This window comes from Charadrius vociferus, unplaced genomic scaffold, assembly GCF_000708025.1.
Source record: "Charadrius vociferus isolate BGI_N301 unplaced genomic scaffold, ASM70802v2 scaffold59, whole genome shotgun sequence".
Classification (NCBI taxonomy): Eukaryota; Metazoa; Chordata; class Aves; order Charadriiformes; family Charadriidae; genus Charadrius; species Charadrius vociferus.
This window is the reverse complement of record NW_009661371.1, coordinates 4,405,089-4,424,264: the sequence shown is the minus strand read 5'-3', so window position 1 is coordinate 4,424,264 and position 19,176 is coordinate 4,405,089. Positions and strand designations below refer to the sequence as shown.

At 39.1% G+C, this 19,176-nt stretch overlaps 1 protein-coding gene across 1 annotated transcript in view; it reads right to left on the bottom strand.

Moving 5' to 3' along the window:
• Nucleotides 1-789: 789 nt before the first annotated feature.
• Nucleotides 790-19,176, bottom strand: part of FNIP2 (folliculin interacting protein 2) — a 32,486-nt gene continuing 14,099 nt past the window's right edge. The window contains exons 9-18 of the mRNA XM_009893720.1: nt 18,560-18,689; nt 14,962-15,163; nt 14,318-14,406; nt 13,313-13,459; nt 13,018-13,187; nt 8,245-9,559; nt 7,251-7,407; nt 5,893-6,093; nt 2,105-2,220; nt 790-868 (exon numbers count right to left, since the gene is read on the bottom strand). Of these exons, the coding sequence (XP_009892022.1) occupies nt 790-868; nt 2,105-2,220; nt 5,893-6,093; nt 7,251-7,407; nt 8,245-9,559; nt 13,018-13,187; nt 13,313-13,459; nt 14,318-14,406; nt 14,962-15,163; nt 18,560-18,689 (2,606 nt within the window). The remainder of the gene's footprint in view (nt 869-2,104; nt 2,221-5,892; nt 6,094-7,250; nt 7,408-8,244; nt 9,560-13,017; nt 13,188-13,312; nt 13,460-14,317; nt 14,407-14,961; nt 15,164-18,559; nt 18,690-19,176) is intronic.

The window sequence follows — 19,176 nt, the reverse complement described above, 5'->3', positions numbered from 1 at the left end:
ATTGAAGTTGCATCAGCAACAAATGTAAACTTGTAGCAGAAACTCCATAAGGCTTTCCCACAAAATCCCTGTCTTGGAAGTCCACTCCATTCCACTTCTAGCCATGGGCTCATTTGAATGCCTCCTCATTAAAACAGAAACAGCCACAGCTTTCTTAACCTCTTGTCCTTAAAGGGAAAAGTCACATCACCTCATGCGCACCTCCATTCCCACATAACATTTGGCTGCTGAATCCAGGTTCCTTGTTCCGAGCCCATCACTTCTACTATACAAAAATCACACGTATGGTCTGCAAGAAAATCATCTCCCATCTAATACACTTGTGTTTAGGAATGCTATATACATAGTTTACAGCTCCTCCTTCTCCCCAGCAAAGAAACATACACCACACTCACAAGCATAGTATTACAAAATCCATTCTAACCCACTTGTTCTTTTACCTGCTACTTCATGGTTTCGAGCAGCGTTTTGGACGGCAGCTCCTGGTCTGCCACATAGTGTTAACTTTTGTCCTTTGAATAAAAATAAAATGCATGGATGCAGTCACTTTCTTGATTTAAGTCAGAAGTGAGATTGTAAGAAAAACCTGAATGCCTTTTACGTTATGTAAACTGAAGTCCTCCAATAAAATATCCGGTTGAAATCAGAATCGAAAGGTGGTAGAATAGTCAGTCATCACCTGCTTTCCTCAGTTTTCCCCTTTACCAGTGTTTGGCATCTCTGTTCTTCATTCAACATTCCCCTTTTGTTTATTTTACTTTAAGGGAATAACTATCCTGAGATCGTAATTTATAAGAGTATTTGAGCAACATATGGGGAATGAGTACTTGCTATAGCAGCCAACAAAGGCAAGTCATTGGATTCAATCCTAGAAATTAAAAAAGAGAGACAGACTTTAAAATATACAGTCACCTTCAAAAAAAGAATAGAAAAACAAGATATTTTTCATCCACTTTAAAGAAACTGGAAATGTCTTGCTATAAGTGAGTTCATTGTTTAATTATTATTTATTGCCATTACTCATAACATACCAGTAAACGTAGGTAATGTTCAAAACCAAGAAGTATGCTACCATTTGAGTCAAAAGACAGCGGTATTACATTTTGTGGCATATAATCTTTTGCGGTTTAAATAAAAAAAATTTCTTTGCTAAACCACACGCCTTAGCTTGTAGTCTTACCAGTCAGTAGGCACCAATAAGCCCAGTTTAAGAAAGCAGTAAACATCAGCTTATGGAAGACTCTACATTTCATGTATTGAATATAACCCAGTTCACCATATAGTAGCGCTTTCTTACCAAAAATGACCAAAGGCTGGAATTAATTATAATGCAATAACAGTACCAGGAACATCTCTCAAATGCAATGGTCAGTTTGCAACCATTTCCAAATGTAAAGCTGCTCAGAGGCCAGGTCATATGTATATATTTATACACACAGTGAGAAAAGCGCTTATTTCAGGGTCTCACTATTTACAGCTACATTCCCTGGTACGAAATCTTGAAGAGTTGTGAAAATGATAGTTAAGTTTAACATACAGTGCTAAAACCCATCTTCTTGGGAGAGTGTGTGTTCACTTGTTCCCCCTTTCCCCTCTTCTGCTGTCAGCAGGTGCATCCCAAAAAGTTGTATGCCAATCAAGTACTATTATTAGAAGGCAGCTGCCAAACAGGACACCTGTCTATTTTCCTACACCTGCTTTTTGAGAACCCCTCTTCCCTCCAGATACAACTGCACCACCTAAACTTCCAAAAATTCTCAAGTATTTGTTGGGATGAAGCTTTCATTAAGGACAGAGACAGAAAGAGTGCAGATGAATGCGTGGATAGCCTCCTAATGACCAAAAGCCAAACTTTCTCCATTCTGAAGATTTAAGAATGACAAGTAATTTGGTCTTGTTGTAAAACTCTGTCTCCTCCTGATTTACAGATGGCTCAGTAAAACCCACTTTTTACACTTTATTAGGCACATGAAAGAGGAGAGTGCTAAATATGAAGTAAGAGGCAAGTCCTCATGGGAACAAAATGTCAACATTCAGAAACTGAAAAGGAAAATAACTGCCCCAAGTTTTGGCATCGGTGAAGACCGATACCTGCAATACTCACCCCAACACAATTCCTAGTTCCTTTACATGCACTCTTGTATGTCCTCGCAGATATTCTGAAAGCATTTTGCTTTTGAGATACATCTCCTGTAGTCTATCCTCGAGATGCATTATGCACTGTAAACACAGACCAAAAACCTCAGAGCAGCTTTAGCGATGGCATGCAAATTTTACAGAAACATAAGCATATCATTTCTAGCTTCTATCTTAGCTAGAACATCTTTCAAACTAAATCTCCACTCCAAAATCCAGGACAGGCAATTAGTTTTGTTACAGCTGTGCTAGCAACAATAAAAAGTTACCCCACCCCCTCAAAGGGGAACCCCGCTCAGAGAATTGGGGCATTCCAGCTTTCTTGGGCAGCAAGTTTGTTGCACAAACTGTACATCCATTTTCCACTCAAGTCAGCCACAGTGTTTCTGCTGAATTACATAGTTTTAACCAGGTTCAAAGACACTCAAGGCATCTTACTAAGAATCAAATCAGAATACTTGGATCAAGATGTCTTTGTTATAAGTCAGTACCATTTTTTCTGAAAGACTCAGCTTAGACAACAGTTCCTCAAATTAGCACTCCAGCTCTACAGATCTGCTGTTCAAAAAACTAACACTTAAGAAGTAGAAGACACCACTATCTTATCCATCATAAAATTATAGCTCTCTTGCTCACTACTTTGCCATAGAAGCGAGGTTATAAATCTTTTTCAGACATTTGTTTTTACTAGTCCTAGGTACGTCTAGTTTAAAATTGCTGAAACGTTTGATGCTGTCTGCCAAAAGGTTCACGTTGAAATACCAATTTAATCACTCCCCTTTTCTTTCAGCAGTAGCATGCTAGAGATGCATATCATTTTTAAATACAGTCATGTGACATATGGTAATTTCTCATACACCAACTGCAGGAGAACAGATGAACCTTAGCTTCAAAGAGAGAGGGGGGGTTTTTTGGTAAGACAAGGTCAGTAGGTACGATGTCTTCACAAGGTGAGCAGGTAGGATGTCTCAGGTATTTTATTCTAGGACAAAAGGTATATTCAATTCAATATTGCTTCTTTCCACAGGGATGACCACTTCAAAAAAGTTAAATTAGTTCAGCTCTCCAAACTCCAGGAGATGAAAGCAGGAAGCACAAGCAGAACCTCACATTATCAAATGTATAATTATCCGGCAGGCATAGACAGCAATTAGAAACAGTAGTGGCAAATAACTTCAGGCCATTGTCCAATGTACTTTCCAAGTTGAATAAAAACTACAGGTATTAGAAATGAGATCCTGTGAAACCAGTTTTGCTAATTAAAAAATAATGAAAAAAAAACCCAAAAAAAGACTCATGCTTGTAGGTAGCCTACCATGCGTTTGTCTGATGGTCTGCAGCAAGATGAAGCTTTTAAAAAGCATGCTACATAGCTGTAGAATAAGATCACTGCCACCAGTTGAGGAAAGGCAAAAGCTTTTTGAGAGTAGTTGGATGTATTTGCTTCAAGCAACTTTTCACTCAAGTCATTATAGTCATAACACTTCTGATTCTAGCTGAAAGGGAAACATTCTCATCTTTTCCATTACAGGTAACCCTAACGCAAAAAGCCTATGAGCACTTCCTCAGTGGTTCAGGGGAGCACACAGATGATTCAAAGTAGCAGTTCAATATATTTCAATTCCAGTACTTGTGCTAAGGGATTATGGATTTTTATTATTTTAAGTTGTGAGGGAGCAAGTAAGGAAGAATCCCACATTATTCTAAAAGAGATTCTTTACATAGGATTATCTGCTCCTTCTGAATGCCAAAGAATCAAAAGACATTTTCCCCCGTAAGCTTGGTGCATGAATCCATTTTGTTCAAAATGTCCACATTAAGCGAGGTACAGAAGTATTTTTATGTTAGCTTCCTCTGCAGCTTTTCTTATTGACTAAATGGGAAAAAAAATAAATGTCAAGTCACTTCAAAAAATAGAAGAGTAGCTTAAAAAGAGTTTAAAGGTGCAGGTAAAACTTTTGACATATTGCTGACATGCTGCAGTTGCGATCATTACTTCCCTCTCACCTGGCATACTGCAAAGCTCTCTGCAGTATGGTTACCAGTCCGAAGTGCCACAACAAAGATATCACCACCTGCCTTTCATTCAGTCTCAAGCTGGATTTTGTTTTTTGTTGTACAACAAAAAAAACCTGAAAAATCTTATTCATCTGAATAGTAATTGCATGTAAAGAAACATACACTCCTAAAGGAAACTTCCACCACACTGCATTATGCTCATCTCTGATCAATATTAGCACATACAGTTTTGTCAAAATTCAAATCAATAGAATCACTACAATAAAAAAGTCACACTTCTCCCCCTAGAGTTTAGTGGAACACTTAACTTCCATGCACCGATGGTTCTATTTAGGCAAAGAGCTGTAAAATCCACCGACAGAAGGATCAAAGTGTCTCTAACATGGATTACAGAAAATTTACAGGTTACTAGCACTGGCGCTTCCCTGTGCTTTTTGTAAGAAAAAGAAAATTAAAAAAATTGAAAAAACACTCCATCTCCAAACCCCTCCCACACCACACAAAGTATACTGAAATTGCATACACAAACCCCAAGTCAACATTGGAAAGAACATTTCAGCTGCAGAATCAACTATTCAGTTTAAAAATGCCAGAATTTAAGGTGTTACTGTGCAAGTGTTAGGATATAATTTTAACCAAAGTTGCGTATTTTTCAACACCCAGAAGAATCCAGACAACACTGACAGTGTACCCACATATTTTGCCTAGCACATGACTTCCAGAACTTAGTGTAATCAATACCACTAATTTTATCCAAAACAGTGCCAACTAATACTATTTACAGCTGTTAGCATTTGGCTCTGTCTTCCTCTTCCATCTGCTAGCACAGTGATTACACCGCAATTTTCCCAAGGCTACCCGGCTGAAAGACAAACCAATTCTGTTAATTGAAAAAGGGGTTATTACTGAAAAAAAAAAAAAAAAAAAACACACCCCCATCTCCCCTCACTTACAACTGTACGTTAAAAAACTGTATTATAATTACCACTGTCAGACTTGTGGGTAATTTTGTTGTAATCAGCAAAACCAGCATTACTGATTTGCTCTGATGAACTCTACTACTAATGAGGACAGGGAAGGATGCTGTGGAATAGAGAGTATGCAATATGTCAGAGTAACATCCCCTGTAGCAACCCACCCGCCCCCAAGTGTTTTCAGGTTTCAGTCTCCTCCCAACAATTTTACAGAGACACGGGCAAGGCTATCTGAGACAGCACTTGCTGACAGGGTTGGCTAAAATATGCCTAACACAGAAGGGTCAGGTAAACACACAGAGGCACAATTATTGGGTGAGGAGAGAGAAAAGGCATCCACTGCATAGGGCTGGATCGACAGCCCAAGAATAGAAAGCTGTATGCTAGAAACAGACTTGGGTAGATAGAAGCTTCACCAACATAGCGTAGAGAAGTGTGGAAATTATACAAACAAAAAAATAAAAGACAAATTTAAGAGTCCTAATCATAACCACACAAGGACCATGCTAAAATTGCCTAAACAACTTTAGTTTTGGCATATGTATTTTGGAATAGTTAACTTTAATCTGATCTATTAGATGTAAATTACAGATAAAACAGTATCTATTCCTGGACTGTAGCATGTGTTCTTTTAACTATGTTGCACCAACTCTGCATTATTTCAGGCATTAGTTCACTGGTATCACAACACTGCATACATAACTCTTGCTGTCTAAGCTACGCAATTTTCATTAGCTTCAGTCTGCAGTAAAGAAATACTTACAAAGTCAGCTGGGACGTTGAGTTTGTAAAGCTGTAAAATAGACTGCAATAAACTGGATACTTGACTCGAAACCAAAACATCCTTGCCTAACTTCATATTGTCCATCATCTTTTTCTGGCTTGTAGCTACTTGTACGTTCCACTTATCCGTGTCTGCAATAATGCAGACAGCTTCTGCTATGGGCTCATCTAGCACTGGATGCTGCAACGGATACAAAATACCAACATTATATCACACTTTCACATACATTTCCACAACTTAATTTGAGGTTCCACTTTCATGCACACTGAGGCAGGGAATAAGAAAGTGATCCAATGAATGTTTTTGTCCAATAGGAGACCAAAGGCATCTCAAAAAAAGACAAGTAACACCCACTTCAGTGACAGAGTTTGCATTCAGCAACATCAAGTCAGTTTAGTCTTAACTGCCAATTAATCAAGGCATTTGATTTTATGTAATGCTTCAAAATCACTATTCCAATATTTTTTTTCTTCAAGTATTCTACTTTCCCTGAAAAGATAAGTTTCTTCCAAAATGAAAAGAGTAATAATTATACTGATCCAGTGATGGTGAAAGTATATTTAATGTTTCAGATATATGTGAGGAATTTCACCACTATGAACAGTCACATCAGGGTATGTATGAAGAGACAGTATTGTATTGGACCAATCTGATGTTGTTTGAAGTTATATATACACACCACTGTTTCAGATAGTACATGAACTCATTCCAGCAAGGTGATTCTTAATTGCTATAGAGAGAACCTGTTAACAATTACGAGATAAACATTTAAAATTGCTAAGGTCACACAGTTACTTTAGTGAAAGGTTAGTTATAAATTAATTATATAAATTAGGAGTACCTAAAGTAGAATAAGAACATGACCAAGTTCTACCTATAGACAACTACTTTCTGTAGTCAGTCATTTCTGCTACAATCTAGTATAATACAGTAGGCCTCCAAAGACTTCATCTCCCTTGCAACGCATGCCACTAAGTGGCAAAATAAGGTGTTTCAACCTGTGTAGCCTTTTTATGAAATATAGATAATTCTGTCTGCTATTGTCACTGAAAAGAGAAGTAGTTTGAGGTTTTTTCCTCATTTGTAACTTGAAGTTGCAAACAATTTTCCTTCTGTTTATCTTTGAAGAGAAGCCTTAAGAGAGTATCACGTGATTCTTGTGTGAACAGGCTTTGCACACAATGAATTAAGGGCTTACATCTTTCAAGAAGGAAGACGTGTCAGGTGTGGCTGTTAAGAACAGGTAAGTAGAAAGAAACCTATTCAAAGAACCCATTTCTGTAGATTTCAGTAATATCACAACTCCTACTGTGACTCAGAACAGTACTTTAACTCACATGCATTGCATGAAGTAGGTCTGCTAATAGACACTGCTTGAGTTTTTCATCATTATTTATTCCATGCAGCACTAGATCAGGTATATATGTATGACAGTAACCACCTAGAAGCGATCTTCCAAAATTTTTCACGCATTGACTGCTGATTGTATTTGACCTGAAATACAGAAATACAAAGGAGGTAAGATTCTTACTTGACAAACTGCATCCAGATTTCATATGAATGCAAAGTCTGGTTTATCACCCTTGCTTCTACTCCAAATATTAAGCAACAATTGTACTCAAAATACAGTAAACCAATTATTGGTGCTCTTTGAAAAAAAGGATTTTAAAAGCTGAACTTTAACAAAATATTGATTCCTTATAAATTTATGAAAAGGCAAATCTACATGTATTAGAGCTTGTGGTATGTATGAGCTCTGCTCCCTGTTCTGCAGCTAACAGATTTGCTAAATTTGAGTTTTCTTCAACTCAGCCCAAGAAGCAAACTCTTTCTAGCTACCTACCTTAAGCATCAGCAAGCTCCATGTGTACCTGTAAAGCCCAAAAGCCTAAATAAGGGCAACCTATTTGTTTAAAATCTGTCTTTGGTTTGTCAAATATGTCAAATCTAAACAATTACCGGTTTAAGGAAAGCTCAAGTTTTGTTTGTCCTCAGATGTTCTGTCTACACTTCTACATTAAATGTTTCAAGCAGTTAATATAAACAAAGTTTGATCACTTTTTTTTTCTTTAGACATTTGAAGAACACCTTTGTCACAAAACTTCACTACCTAAACCTGCTCCATCTTGGGGTGGTTTTTTTTTTGTTTTTTGGGGTTTTTTTGCCAAGTCTGTTTACAACAATCCTAACCAAACCAGTGTCTGCTATGGATTTGTTTGCAAGGAACTTAGTCAAGATCCCAGAGGACTTCAGACTTGAAACCCTGAACATCCCTAAAGTAGCAGCAGCTTTTCACTCCATTTAGTTCTAAGTTAATTAAAACTTCTTTACCTCGGTAAAGGAAGTTCCACTTCTGCAAACTCTTCTAGTCTTTTGCTGACGTTATCATGATGGACTTCGTCAGGGATACAACAATCACCTTCTTCATCACTGGCTCCAAGAGCACTGTCTGAACTCTCATTCCTTGGAATGTCCCCTTCAACTCTGAAGGGGATTTTCCTTCCAGCATCCCCACAGGGGACATCTTTAGCACCTACTTTAGGGGAATCCTGTTTGACAGCAGAACCTACTTCTACACAGCCAGGGGAATAGTTCTCCAGATTGCCAGAGCACAAAGTTCTAGTTTCTTTCAGGCTTGGCAATTTTTCAGTTTCTATGTTATCTGTGGGCAAAAGTGGTTCACTAGATATTGTGTTTGCTGAATTCATTTCAGTTCCTTTACTTCCCATATGTTGGTTAAGTGTACTCTCCTTCCCCTCACAAGGTGGGATTTGTGCATAACAAGCATTACGTTTACTCAAGGGTACAAAGGCAGCTTCACAACTTTCTTTTTGATTCTGGGAAGCATCCACAGTCAGATTTGTGGAACTTGAGGCACAGTGTATCACCTCTGGATTTTTTCTGAATGCCTTCAGATTTTCTTCCATTTCTCTTCTATGAGTTTCTAAGTCTGACTCTGGTGACGCAGAACTCCCAATATGAAAGGTGACCTTTTCTAAGTGTGAACTCCTGTGGCCAGACCTTTCAGGACAAGGTAAGGCGGATGACCTATTAGACAATTGCTTTTCCACTTTTCTCTCGTTCTGGTTCTTGTTCTTTATATCCATTAAATCCTCTGATTTAGATGGCTCTTCAAAGTGGTAGGACACGATTCCTGTATCAGTGACAGTTCTTTTCCTACCATCAGCTGCTCCTTTACGGAAACTGCTAGTTAGACAGTCACCAGATGCTTCGGAGTTCTGACTGGCCTTTCCTATTGCCTCTCTCTTTTCTTTTGAAGACGCTGGGACAGCATGAGCGCTTTCCGGTTCATGTACACATTCTGCAATACCATTGTTCTTACTTCCATCATTCTTTGGAGGTAGGATTGGAGGCACAAGAGCAGGTTCATTTTTAACAGTGACAACCACATAATCAGACTCCTCTACCTCTCCCTTTTCTAGTGCAGTTGTGATCTTGCTTCCATTTAGCACTTGCTCTCCTTCCCCAGCCTTCTCACTCCATGTCAGCTGATTTTCCTGCAGCTCAGAGCACCGAATGAAGTAAGTTAGAACATAAAGCAAGCGTTGCACCAACTCCTTGCGTTTTCCAACAATAACAGTTCGAGTCAATCTAACTGGAGAGCCTATGGCACCGTAGAGATCACCTACACAGGAAAATAAAAATTTCACACACTTATGTTTGGTTGTAATATAAACTATACTGTTTAAATTCAACACATTTTGAAACAGTATTTACTATGGACACAAATCAGACAGTTAATTTCTTTCACAGTAAGTTCATAGAAGTTTAAAATGAAGAATAACACAAGTAGTCCACTCGCTCTTCTTATACCCAGCTTGTGTCCAGAAGGGTTTTGGTGGTTTTGTGAGGGATTAGTTGCTATTACTCAGTTTCTTTCTGACCAAAGCCACAAAGGTTTTTATTTAAATGTTGCTCACAAGATATTATCACTTGGAAATTGACATAACAGGGGGTGAAAAGGAATACAGACCCAGCTGAACTCTGAAGCCAGCTATACTGTTTTCTATTTTTCTACTCATTTTCTTTCACATCAAAGTTATTCTGTTTTATTGCAGTTATTTTTTTTCTGTTAAACAGGATTTTTCATAAAGATAAAATCTAAATTATATTTTTCAGGACCGAGATATCAAAAAGCAAAAAAGGATTCAATATTAGCTTAATAAATAAGTTTCTGAAAAAAGAGGCATGTAACTACCTTATCAGGCACAGCACGTGCACTTCTATGTACTTGGAGTCAGCCTCGCTAACACGAGCATTTATCTTTGGCAGGGGGTAACGAAGAACTAGAAAATATATTCACTACTTAAAATGTGAAAGGCAGGTACTACAAGACAATTTGAGTCCCCCAAAGAACTGCTTATTTGCTAGCTCTTTTATCCTGAAGAACTGCTTTTTTAACAGAAGTAAGGTCATACATATCCTACTTTCAACATACTTGTTTGAGAGAGTGGTAACTATCTTCCAGCTGCCTATAATCCTCTCTCAGCTGAAGGGTTTCTACTCCAAAGTTCTGGGAGAAATAAACACAGATAGCCAATAAAGGAATGTTCAAATGCTCCGTCTAATAAGGGAACATTCATATGCTCTATGATGGGTTAACTCAAGAAATGTCTAGTACCCTACTGAGCTAACCCCATTGTCTTCACTTGACACCGATTAGAGAACACCCACTAAACTGTCTTTGTCTAACCAAACTGTGGCTGAGACAACCACCAAAAGCTCCATTTTCTTTAGCCACTGAAGTGTTTAACTTGAAAGCAGGCTTCTCTGGCTTGAGGCTTTATCAGCTACCTGCTATCTACCAGATTGTTTCAGGTGTTAAGTCCTTGCTCAGGGCTGCTCAAATGTTCTGGACTGAGTTTGCCACCAGGATTTTGTACTAGACCTCAAGAAGCAAAACTAAATTAAAGTTATAATCAGAGCTTCAGGAAAGTTTCTACCAAGGGCAAGAGGACCTCTGGTTTCAACATGAAGAGACAAAGACAGGAAAAAAACCCCAAAACCAAACCAAAACCCAAACAACACATTTATGCCCAGCCTCCTCTTTGCCATACAGAACATAAAAAGAATAAGGCTCCTGACTCCATTCCTGCAAAACAACAATGAATGAGACAGGAGTTCCACTGCTCTCACTTACTGTCTCCCCTGCCAAGATCTGCCATTTCCCACGGTGCCAGCGATGCACTGGAGAGGCTGCTGTGTGGTGGCATCAGTGTGTTGTCTTCCCCCAGTTAAGAACACCCTTGCAACTAGCCCCATAGCCTAACACGCCAACAAATTCATTCCTCAGTAATGGGAAATGGGCTTCATATTACTCAGTTGAAATTAACCTCAATGCCTGGTGCACCACAAGGACTAGCAAGTTGGAAAGGAAATGGGAAGATATCTTTTTACTTTTGAGTTGAGGACAGTTGCTATGGAAATCAGATTCAGGCTTCGCGTTCATTTGCACAATTGACTTTTATATAAAACCAACACTAGCAAGACAGTAAAAAAAGTTAAAAATGTGGTTTTCAAAACATACTAATGCCTACTCTTAAGATGGTCAGATTGAAGCTGATGTTTCAGAGACAGTATTGTGTCTTCCTGACAGTGGTACTTACATTATATATCAATTACAATTACATACTGATATAACTATGTAATAAAAACATAAGTCTGAAGGTGGAAAAACAGGTAGATCAAAATTCTTTCCTTAATAAAAAGCAATTTCCATTTTAAAGCACTAAGGTCCATTAATTATTATTTATTTTTTTTAGTTTTTTTTTTTTTTTAAACCCCCCCCCCCCCCCCCCCCCCCCCCCCCATTTTGAAGAAGCAGACCAGCAGAGGGCAACATCTTACTTTCATTGTCAATTACTGCAGCCACCTGATAATGGCTTTTGGTCTTTATAACAAAAGAAAATGAGAAAGCATTTTGAGTTCAGGCACTGAGAACTTGGCTAGACCAATGCTGGTAGCAACATACAGCCTGGGGAGGCGAGAAGAGAAACAGAGTCTGGACTAGTCACCAGTGGTGGCTCCTGGGAGTGACCACAAGAGCTACTGCTGATCTTACGCCTCCAGTCCAGCTGGTTTTTATAACCCTAGGCCTGGATCCATCCCCAACACCCTGAGCAAACTTCTATTTTCCCCTCCAAGTCTAACCATTACTCCTCTGCATAACATCTTAAAGACATCCTAAAACAGGAAACACTTCCACTACAACTACATGGCCAAGGCAGCAATTCCTAGTTTCCTAAAGATTGCTGAGAATAACAAACTTAACAGAAACAATTAGTAAGAAACACAACCAGTTGTGCAGTGTAAAAGTGTCGTTGTTTGGGCTCATTGCTTTAGCATGCATGTGTGTTATTTTACATGGCAATATAGCATTTCAGTTAAAGTTTGATCTGATGTCAGACTCAGCTGCTGCCAAGAGGAGCAGTTTTCAAGGATTTACCACTGGCAGTGTTACTCTCTCAGCTCTCACTCACCTACCCATTTGACAGCAGTTATTTAACCCCCTGTATCAAGATAACTTATAAGCTATGAAGTATTTGTCCGAGAACAACAGCCTGAGTAGCCGGGCATGGAACGAAGATCTTGGCCCAAGCCCACTCATGTAACTGAATGGAGGCACTGCCAGTTGTCAGACTTCTGTTGTCTTGGTGTCCATCCTAGCTCTGTGAGAAAGAGACAAAAGGAGGTAGCCAGGGCAGTTTCAACTACAAAGGGTCTCCAAGGCCCAGAGAACTCCCCTCAATCCAATCTGTTTCTTCTTGTTCTTCCCGAACTGCTCAGACCATTCACAGCACTTGCACCGCCTTAACACTCGTATACCAAATTACTTAACCAGGCAGCATAACACAGGATGACAACAAGCGACCAAGGAAAAAAGCAGAGCACTCAGGCTGTGCAAACAGGCCTCCAAATACTCTGTTTAATCAGGTGCAAGACATCCATGCGTAGCTCTGCCCAGCTTACAGCAAGGCAAATCAGCACGTGTGATCTGGATCACAAGTAGCTCTCAGGTAAGAGGAGTGGGTGCAGAAAGGTGCTAGTTATAAAGAAGCCTGAAGTTTTGCATTTCCTACTGACCAAGCTGTGCCCAGAGAGGGTTATACGGATGGGATTTTGCCAGCATGTTCACAGACTGTGATGTGCGCTTCTCAGAGAAGGCCTTTATGGGAGGATGGTCAACCGGCATTACTGTTGGGACCCAAGCCAGATGATACGTCAGCACCGCAGTTAACAAAGCAGCAAAGAACCTAGGAAAAAGAATATGACCAAAGTAACACCAGCAAAAGAATACCTTAAGTGTTATAATACATCCACATGCACTGGGAAGCACACAAGCTCTTTTAAGAAAAAAAAGGGGGGAGATGAGACTTACTGATTTTTGTTGATCTGTTCTATCAGAAACGTAAATTCTTTAAGAAAACGCTGGCATAGCTGATTCTTTTCCAGGGTGCTGGACATCATATTAAGCCACACAGGCTCTGCAATCCTTGGAACAGAATATAGGTTCCAGATGGTAACTCTGTTCAAAGAAAATTCCCCAAAAGTAAGGGTTAACATGCACTTTTCAATCTTGCAAATACAAGTAGTCCCTTTCCTCTTCTATTGTTCACCGATATTTTTTTTAACTTTATTTTATTTTTTAGTTTTTGTAAGATCTAGGCAACTAAACAAACTGGAACAGTTTTCAATACACACTAGTTACTAGTGTCCCCGAATACAAGTCTGTTTAATTCAGTGTACCAGTAACTTAGTGTCTTCAAATATTACATATTCGTCTTCCCTTTGTGGCATTCCCCTGTGTATTTGTACTCAGAGAATCTGTTTGGAAATCATTTTGAGGGGGGATAGAACTCATTTATTCATTGCACTGATCTGATTCCACATTCCAAACATACAGACACTCCATGCCACCAAAGCCTTGTCTCTCTTCTGAGCTGCCTTTCTCGGCATCTGGCAATTCCTTCCTCTGAAGTATCAAAAAGAGAGCCTTTGACGGCAACTTTCTTGTCAGTTAGTGTTCAGCATGTATGGCTAGTAGTTCATCTGCCTGAATACAACAGTCAATCCACTCATCTGCACAGGTATCAGCAGAAGCCAACTCTTGATGAGATCTTAAAGACTTTAATTGACAGTCCCAGGTACAGGTAAGCGCAACAGAACTACTTTTGCTCTCATTCTGAAAATGGCTGAGCTGCTTTGTTAAAGTTTTCTAAAAACATTTACTCAATACCCAACACAGAAAAATTCATTCACACTAATTTCAAGACTGGCTAAATTATAAGACCCTACGTTCAGTTGCTCATAACTGGAAGTGACAAGTATCTTTAGAGGGGCATAAGAAGAGCTCTCCTTGTAATTCAAAATTCCATCAACTCACCTGAATTCTCCCAAGGCATCCATGACACGGCTGATATAAACCTGCACTCTTTGGCTGGATTCTGCTATTTTTCTACATGAGATCATGGCCTTGATTAAGAGTAAAAGACACAAAACAGCTTCTTAAAGGATTTGAATTCTTCATCTTTTTAAGCTTCATTAAAATTGTCAAAATAATTAAAATCTAGTCCCAGCGCTACACAGCCACTCAGGACAGCAATAGTTGCCAACCTCCCTCCACCTCATGAGAGACCAATCTGTAAGACTGGACATGGGGAGAGAAGAGAAGAGAACATTTTTGAGGGAGTAAGGGGAATACAGCAACAAACATGAAAGGATAGAACACCATCATTTCCACAGCCTCCAGGGAGTCAAGAAAACCTCATTGTGAAATATGGTGAGAAGGAAAGACAAAGAAAAACCACCCGTAGCATAAGACTGTCCATTCTCATTCTGACTAGAAAAGAAACTGCACCTCTTTTTCAGCAAATACTGAATTCCTACACTGGGCTCAGGCCTACATGTGTAAGGAGTGAGGGAAGCTTGGAACCACGCACCTTCTCCCACTCTTCATCTACCAGATTCTAGAATACTTCATTCTGTTTGACACATTTTTCCACATGAAGCCAAGCTAGTATTCTGTACCTTTTCTATTGCATATTTCAGCTTGTTCATGTGAGATTCAAAAAGAGGAAAGTGAGAGAAAAAGAAATCCTGGAAGTTTCTCTGGGCTTCTTCTTTTTCTGGCAGAGAAAAGATTATGCTGATTGCAATTTTTTTCCTCCGAACCATTGCAGGATTGGAGCTGCAGCTTTCATCAGCCATACTAAACATTTCTTCAGTGGACCTGTAAGACAGATTTGTTAGGACAGTTACAGATGTATTGAGAGGCAATTCATCTTCTATCCATATCTCTCTATACAGTACAGGGTAATCCATTCTTAACTCTCCTTTGACTGACTACATAAAACTTTGCTGTCACCTGTCTCTGAACAGAGGATACCCAATGTTTTGATGAATAAGGCCTACGTTTGCTCAGATAGGAGGAAGGCAACCTGCAAGGAGGTCAGCTCCTTAAGTAGTGTGAACACTTTCCTCTGAAACAGAGCTACTACAAAATCCCTCCTTCTGCATTTATCTTTAAGGGAGGTTAAGAAAAGGGAATGGAGACACAACACAATCATTAGCAAAAAATGTTAAATTTCATTTCAGAGCTGTGAACTGCATCCAGCACTCAAAATCCTGCCTAGGTGCTCAGCAGCATGTCCATGATGGTATTGAATCTGTTCTGCAGCTCATGAGGGAAGCTGGGAAACGTGCTATCTGTACTGTTTCAGCATCTTAAGATGGATGTTTTAAGGGACTTAACCATGCAAAACAAACTTTCTATTTTAACTGAAGACAAAAAATGTCACCACTTAGTAATTACTGTGAAAACACAAACTTAACGCCTACAAATACATGCGTGCCTAGCTCAAAGTCGGATATACTTCAGTTTAAAATGTTTTGTTTTCTGCTAAGAAAAAAATAAACAGTGGCTATTTTGCAAGCATTATTATTTCCCCAAGTTCTGTTTATTCACTTGGTAGTCCTGCCACATTTCTTTCAACAGTTATGCCACTTTTCAATATTACACATGGGTTGATAGCAGGATCAATACTGCTCAATAGCCTCATTATCAGCCCGTCCTGTGGACCAAAACACACCTTCAGAGAGTTTGCAGATGATGCCAAAGTGGGGGAAATGGTCAATACACTGGAGGGCACTGTCCAGAGAGGCTTTGGAACCCCCATCCTTGGAGATTATCAAGACTCAATTAGACAAGTTCCACAGCAACCTGATCTAAATTCCAAGCTAGTCCTTTTTACAGACAACTGATTTGGATGATACCCAGAAGTCTCAGCCCAGGATAAGCTTTTCCTGTGATTACACAAAAGGGTAGCAATCCCCTCACCCTGTTCCTCCATAAATACTTGCATTGCAGTGCTAGATATTGATGTTGCCGGATTTCAAAAACTACTATTTTTTTCTTGCTTTCTTGATCAATTTCACTGAAAAAAAACACCTTTAAATACTATCTACATTAATGAGTAAAATAGTATGGTCAAAATGTCTTCTAGAAGGAATTTTAATTGAATAATGGCTTTTAATCCTCTGAGAAATTACAGGGGAAGAAGGGTAAAGACAGACAAGAAAGCCATTAGAACGCAAATGGAGACATTCAGAGCAGTAGCTCATATGGAAATAGCTTGGTTTTGGAGTTTCTTTGTAAGTTAAGACTGCAATATCAGCAAGTGGTAATTAAAAGCTTGAAGGCTTTTCATATCAGAATTATCTTGAAATGGAGCCTGTGGCATTAATAGACCACTATGAAATAATTAACAAGAGGAAAGCCTGAATGCTAAGCATTCATTCTAAGTTCATTCTAAAAATAAGTGGTTTGCCGTTTAATTGGTTTGAAAAAGTTAAATATACAGAAGTTTCTCATCATAGAGGTATGAGTCCAGGAATACAGGAAAAACACACACAATAAAACCCCAGCAAAAAACAGCCTGTGGGAAACCAGAGTTCAAGACAAAAACATAACCTCATTTGAACTTCAGGAACTTGCATGCAGAGACAGAAATTCCCAAGGAAGTTGGGAAAGGATGGTCAGTCAGCATCTAAGAAACATCACAAGCTTTTGTACTGCTTCCCAGGAATAGAAATTGAAGAATTTAGGTCTGTGAGAGAAGCCTTTTCAACAAAGCTGCTAATCTAGCTTGCCTGCCAATTGGCTACATGGAGTTCCAGCTAGACATCTCATTTTCTTTGAGCTATTGGCCTAACACATCAGTCACAGAGACTGTAAAATCTTGGCTGTACAAGCTGAAGTGCAAACTCTGCTGTCACTAAAGTATTCAACCAGAAGCCTACTGTTTCTCCAGCAAGTAACCAGACAACAAGTATCTGAAGAGGCTTTCTGGCTTAGGAAGAACCCCATTTCACAAGTAGTTCTAGATAGTGGAAATAATAACTTCCTGTTTCCAATATCTCTCCCCAGGATAGATTCTCCAATGTGGAAGAAACACAACCTGCTCCCTACAGTGAAAAAGCAGCCCAAAAAGACTACTTTCCTCTAAACAATGCGTTACTTCCGTAACACTTTAAGGAAATCTTCTATTTGTGAAACTTTGGCTTCTTCTTAAACTGGGCTGAAATTATCTTATTTATCCTAAATGTTTAAACTTTTTTTTGCATGCACTGCTCTAAGCCTTATTTCTTTAGGAAACTAGATTAAAAAGTACTTCAATTTACTGAAAGCAAAATGTTTACTAGCTTATTCTTAACTGCAAGCATGATTTAGAAGGCATGACTGCCACATTAGCACTACTGCACAATTCTTCACGGTAAAAATGATTTAGTAAGAATATCCAGGAAAAAGCTTTGAGTGTTGACGCTTGGGAAAGAAGTCTTTCAAAGAGGGTTTGTTTTTGTTTTTTACTGACCACATATTTTAACTGACAGCTTTTATGCTCCTCTTAACTGAAAACACTGAAGAAGGAGAGAGGCCAAACAGTAGGAATTTGTTGCAGCTCTCCTCTAATTCCATGCTGTCTCTGGGTGCAGGTGGATGAGCATACGAGCAGATCATCAAGAACCATTTGCTATTTTGCAACTGACAAGGGAAGAATTTGCTTATTAGCTATGAAAGGTCTGCTGCATTCCATGCTTTGTTATGCCACCAAGCTACAAAAGCTAATAAAATTCCAAAACAGAAGCCAAGCTTTTTGATCACAGCTCTTTTTATTCTTCCTGTTTTGGCAGAAGTCATATCAGGAACATCCTGTACCAGCCAAGAGAGTCGTCACGGGCTATTACTCCAAAATTTCAGTAACTGCTCACTAGTCAGACTTCATCATAGTATAATGTAATTATGGCAGCAGTGCTGTTACAATCCCTTTCATCTCAACAGGATGCTCTGCTCCTTCAGACACAGTTTAATTTGCTTTCTAGAGTGTGGCTTCAGACATCAGCTCTATGTTCAATAAAAATAAGTATATTTCAAATCGGGCCTTGCAGTTCATGTTCAGGCAAACCTTGATCTTTCTTCATATTGGCAACCGTATGTAACATGCACAGAAATCAGACTGAATTGAAAGCACTTAACAGGATTTGTCCTTTTAAAGAAAAGAGGCTTAAGCCCTATTTAGCTTAAATTTCTTCATACAACAGCTGTTTGGCAGTAAAGTGTTGTACTCACCACCTTGGAATAATTCCATTCTCTAAACTGGTTGTCTGACTTCGGAGCCAGCGCCGTTGGTAGCTGCTAGAAGATGAGGATGAAGAGCTTGGAGATGGAAAAGGCGTGACCAGAAGACTGCTCAGAGACGCTATTAAGAAAGAAACCCCACATATACTGAATTAGAAAGAGTGCTGATTAAATGTTTTTCTTTCTGTTCATACTCTAACTGGGAACAAATTCCCACAAATATTGCTCTTGCTTGCTGATCTTTTTCACATAACTCACTTGCAACAGGAGAGACAATTACTTTAAATAAATCTCGCTGCCTGAGCACATTCTTTTCTCAAAGTCAGAAATCTTCCCTACTAGAACATATTACAAGTCTTCTCATTAAAAGCATTCCGTCCTAAGAGCTGTTGCCCTCCCATTACAACGGACAGATCTCCTGGTCTCCTTTTTCCTATTCAGTGGAAAAACATCTTCTCTTCCCTTGCTTTAGTAAAGGCTCCAGACAGTTCTTTCTCCAAATTATAAATTGGTTGAGAACCCAGAAAATGATGGCTATAAACAAAGAATATCACTACAAATATTCTTGTGTTAAGGCTCGGGGCAAATGCAGAATGGAAACCGCTTAG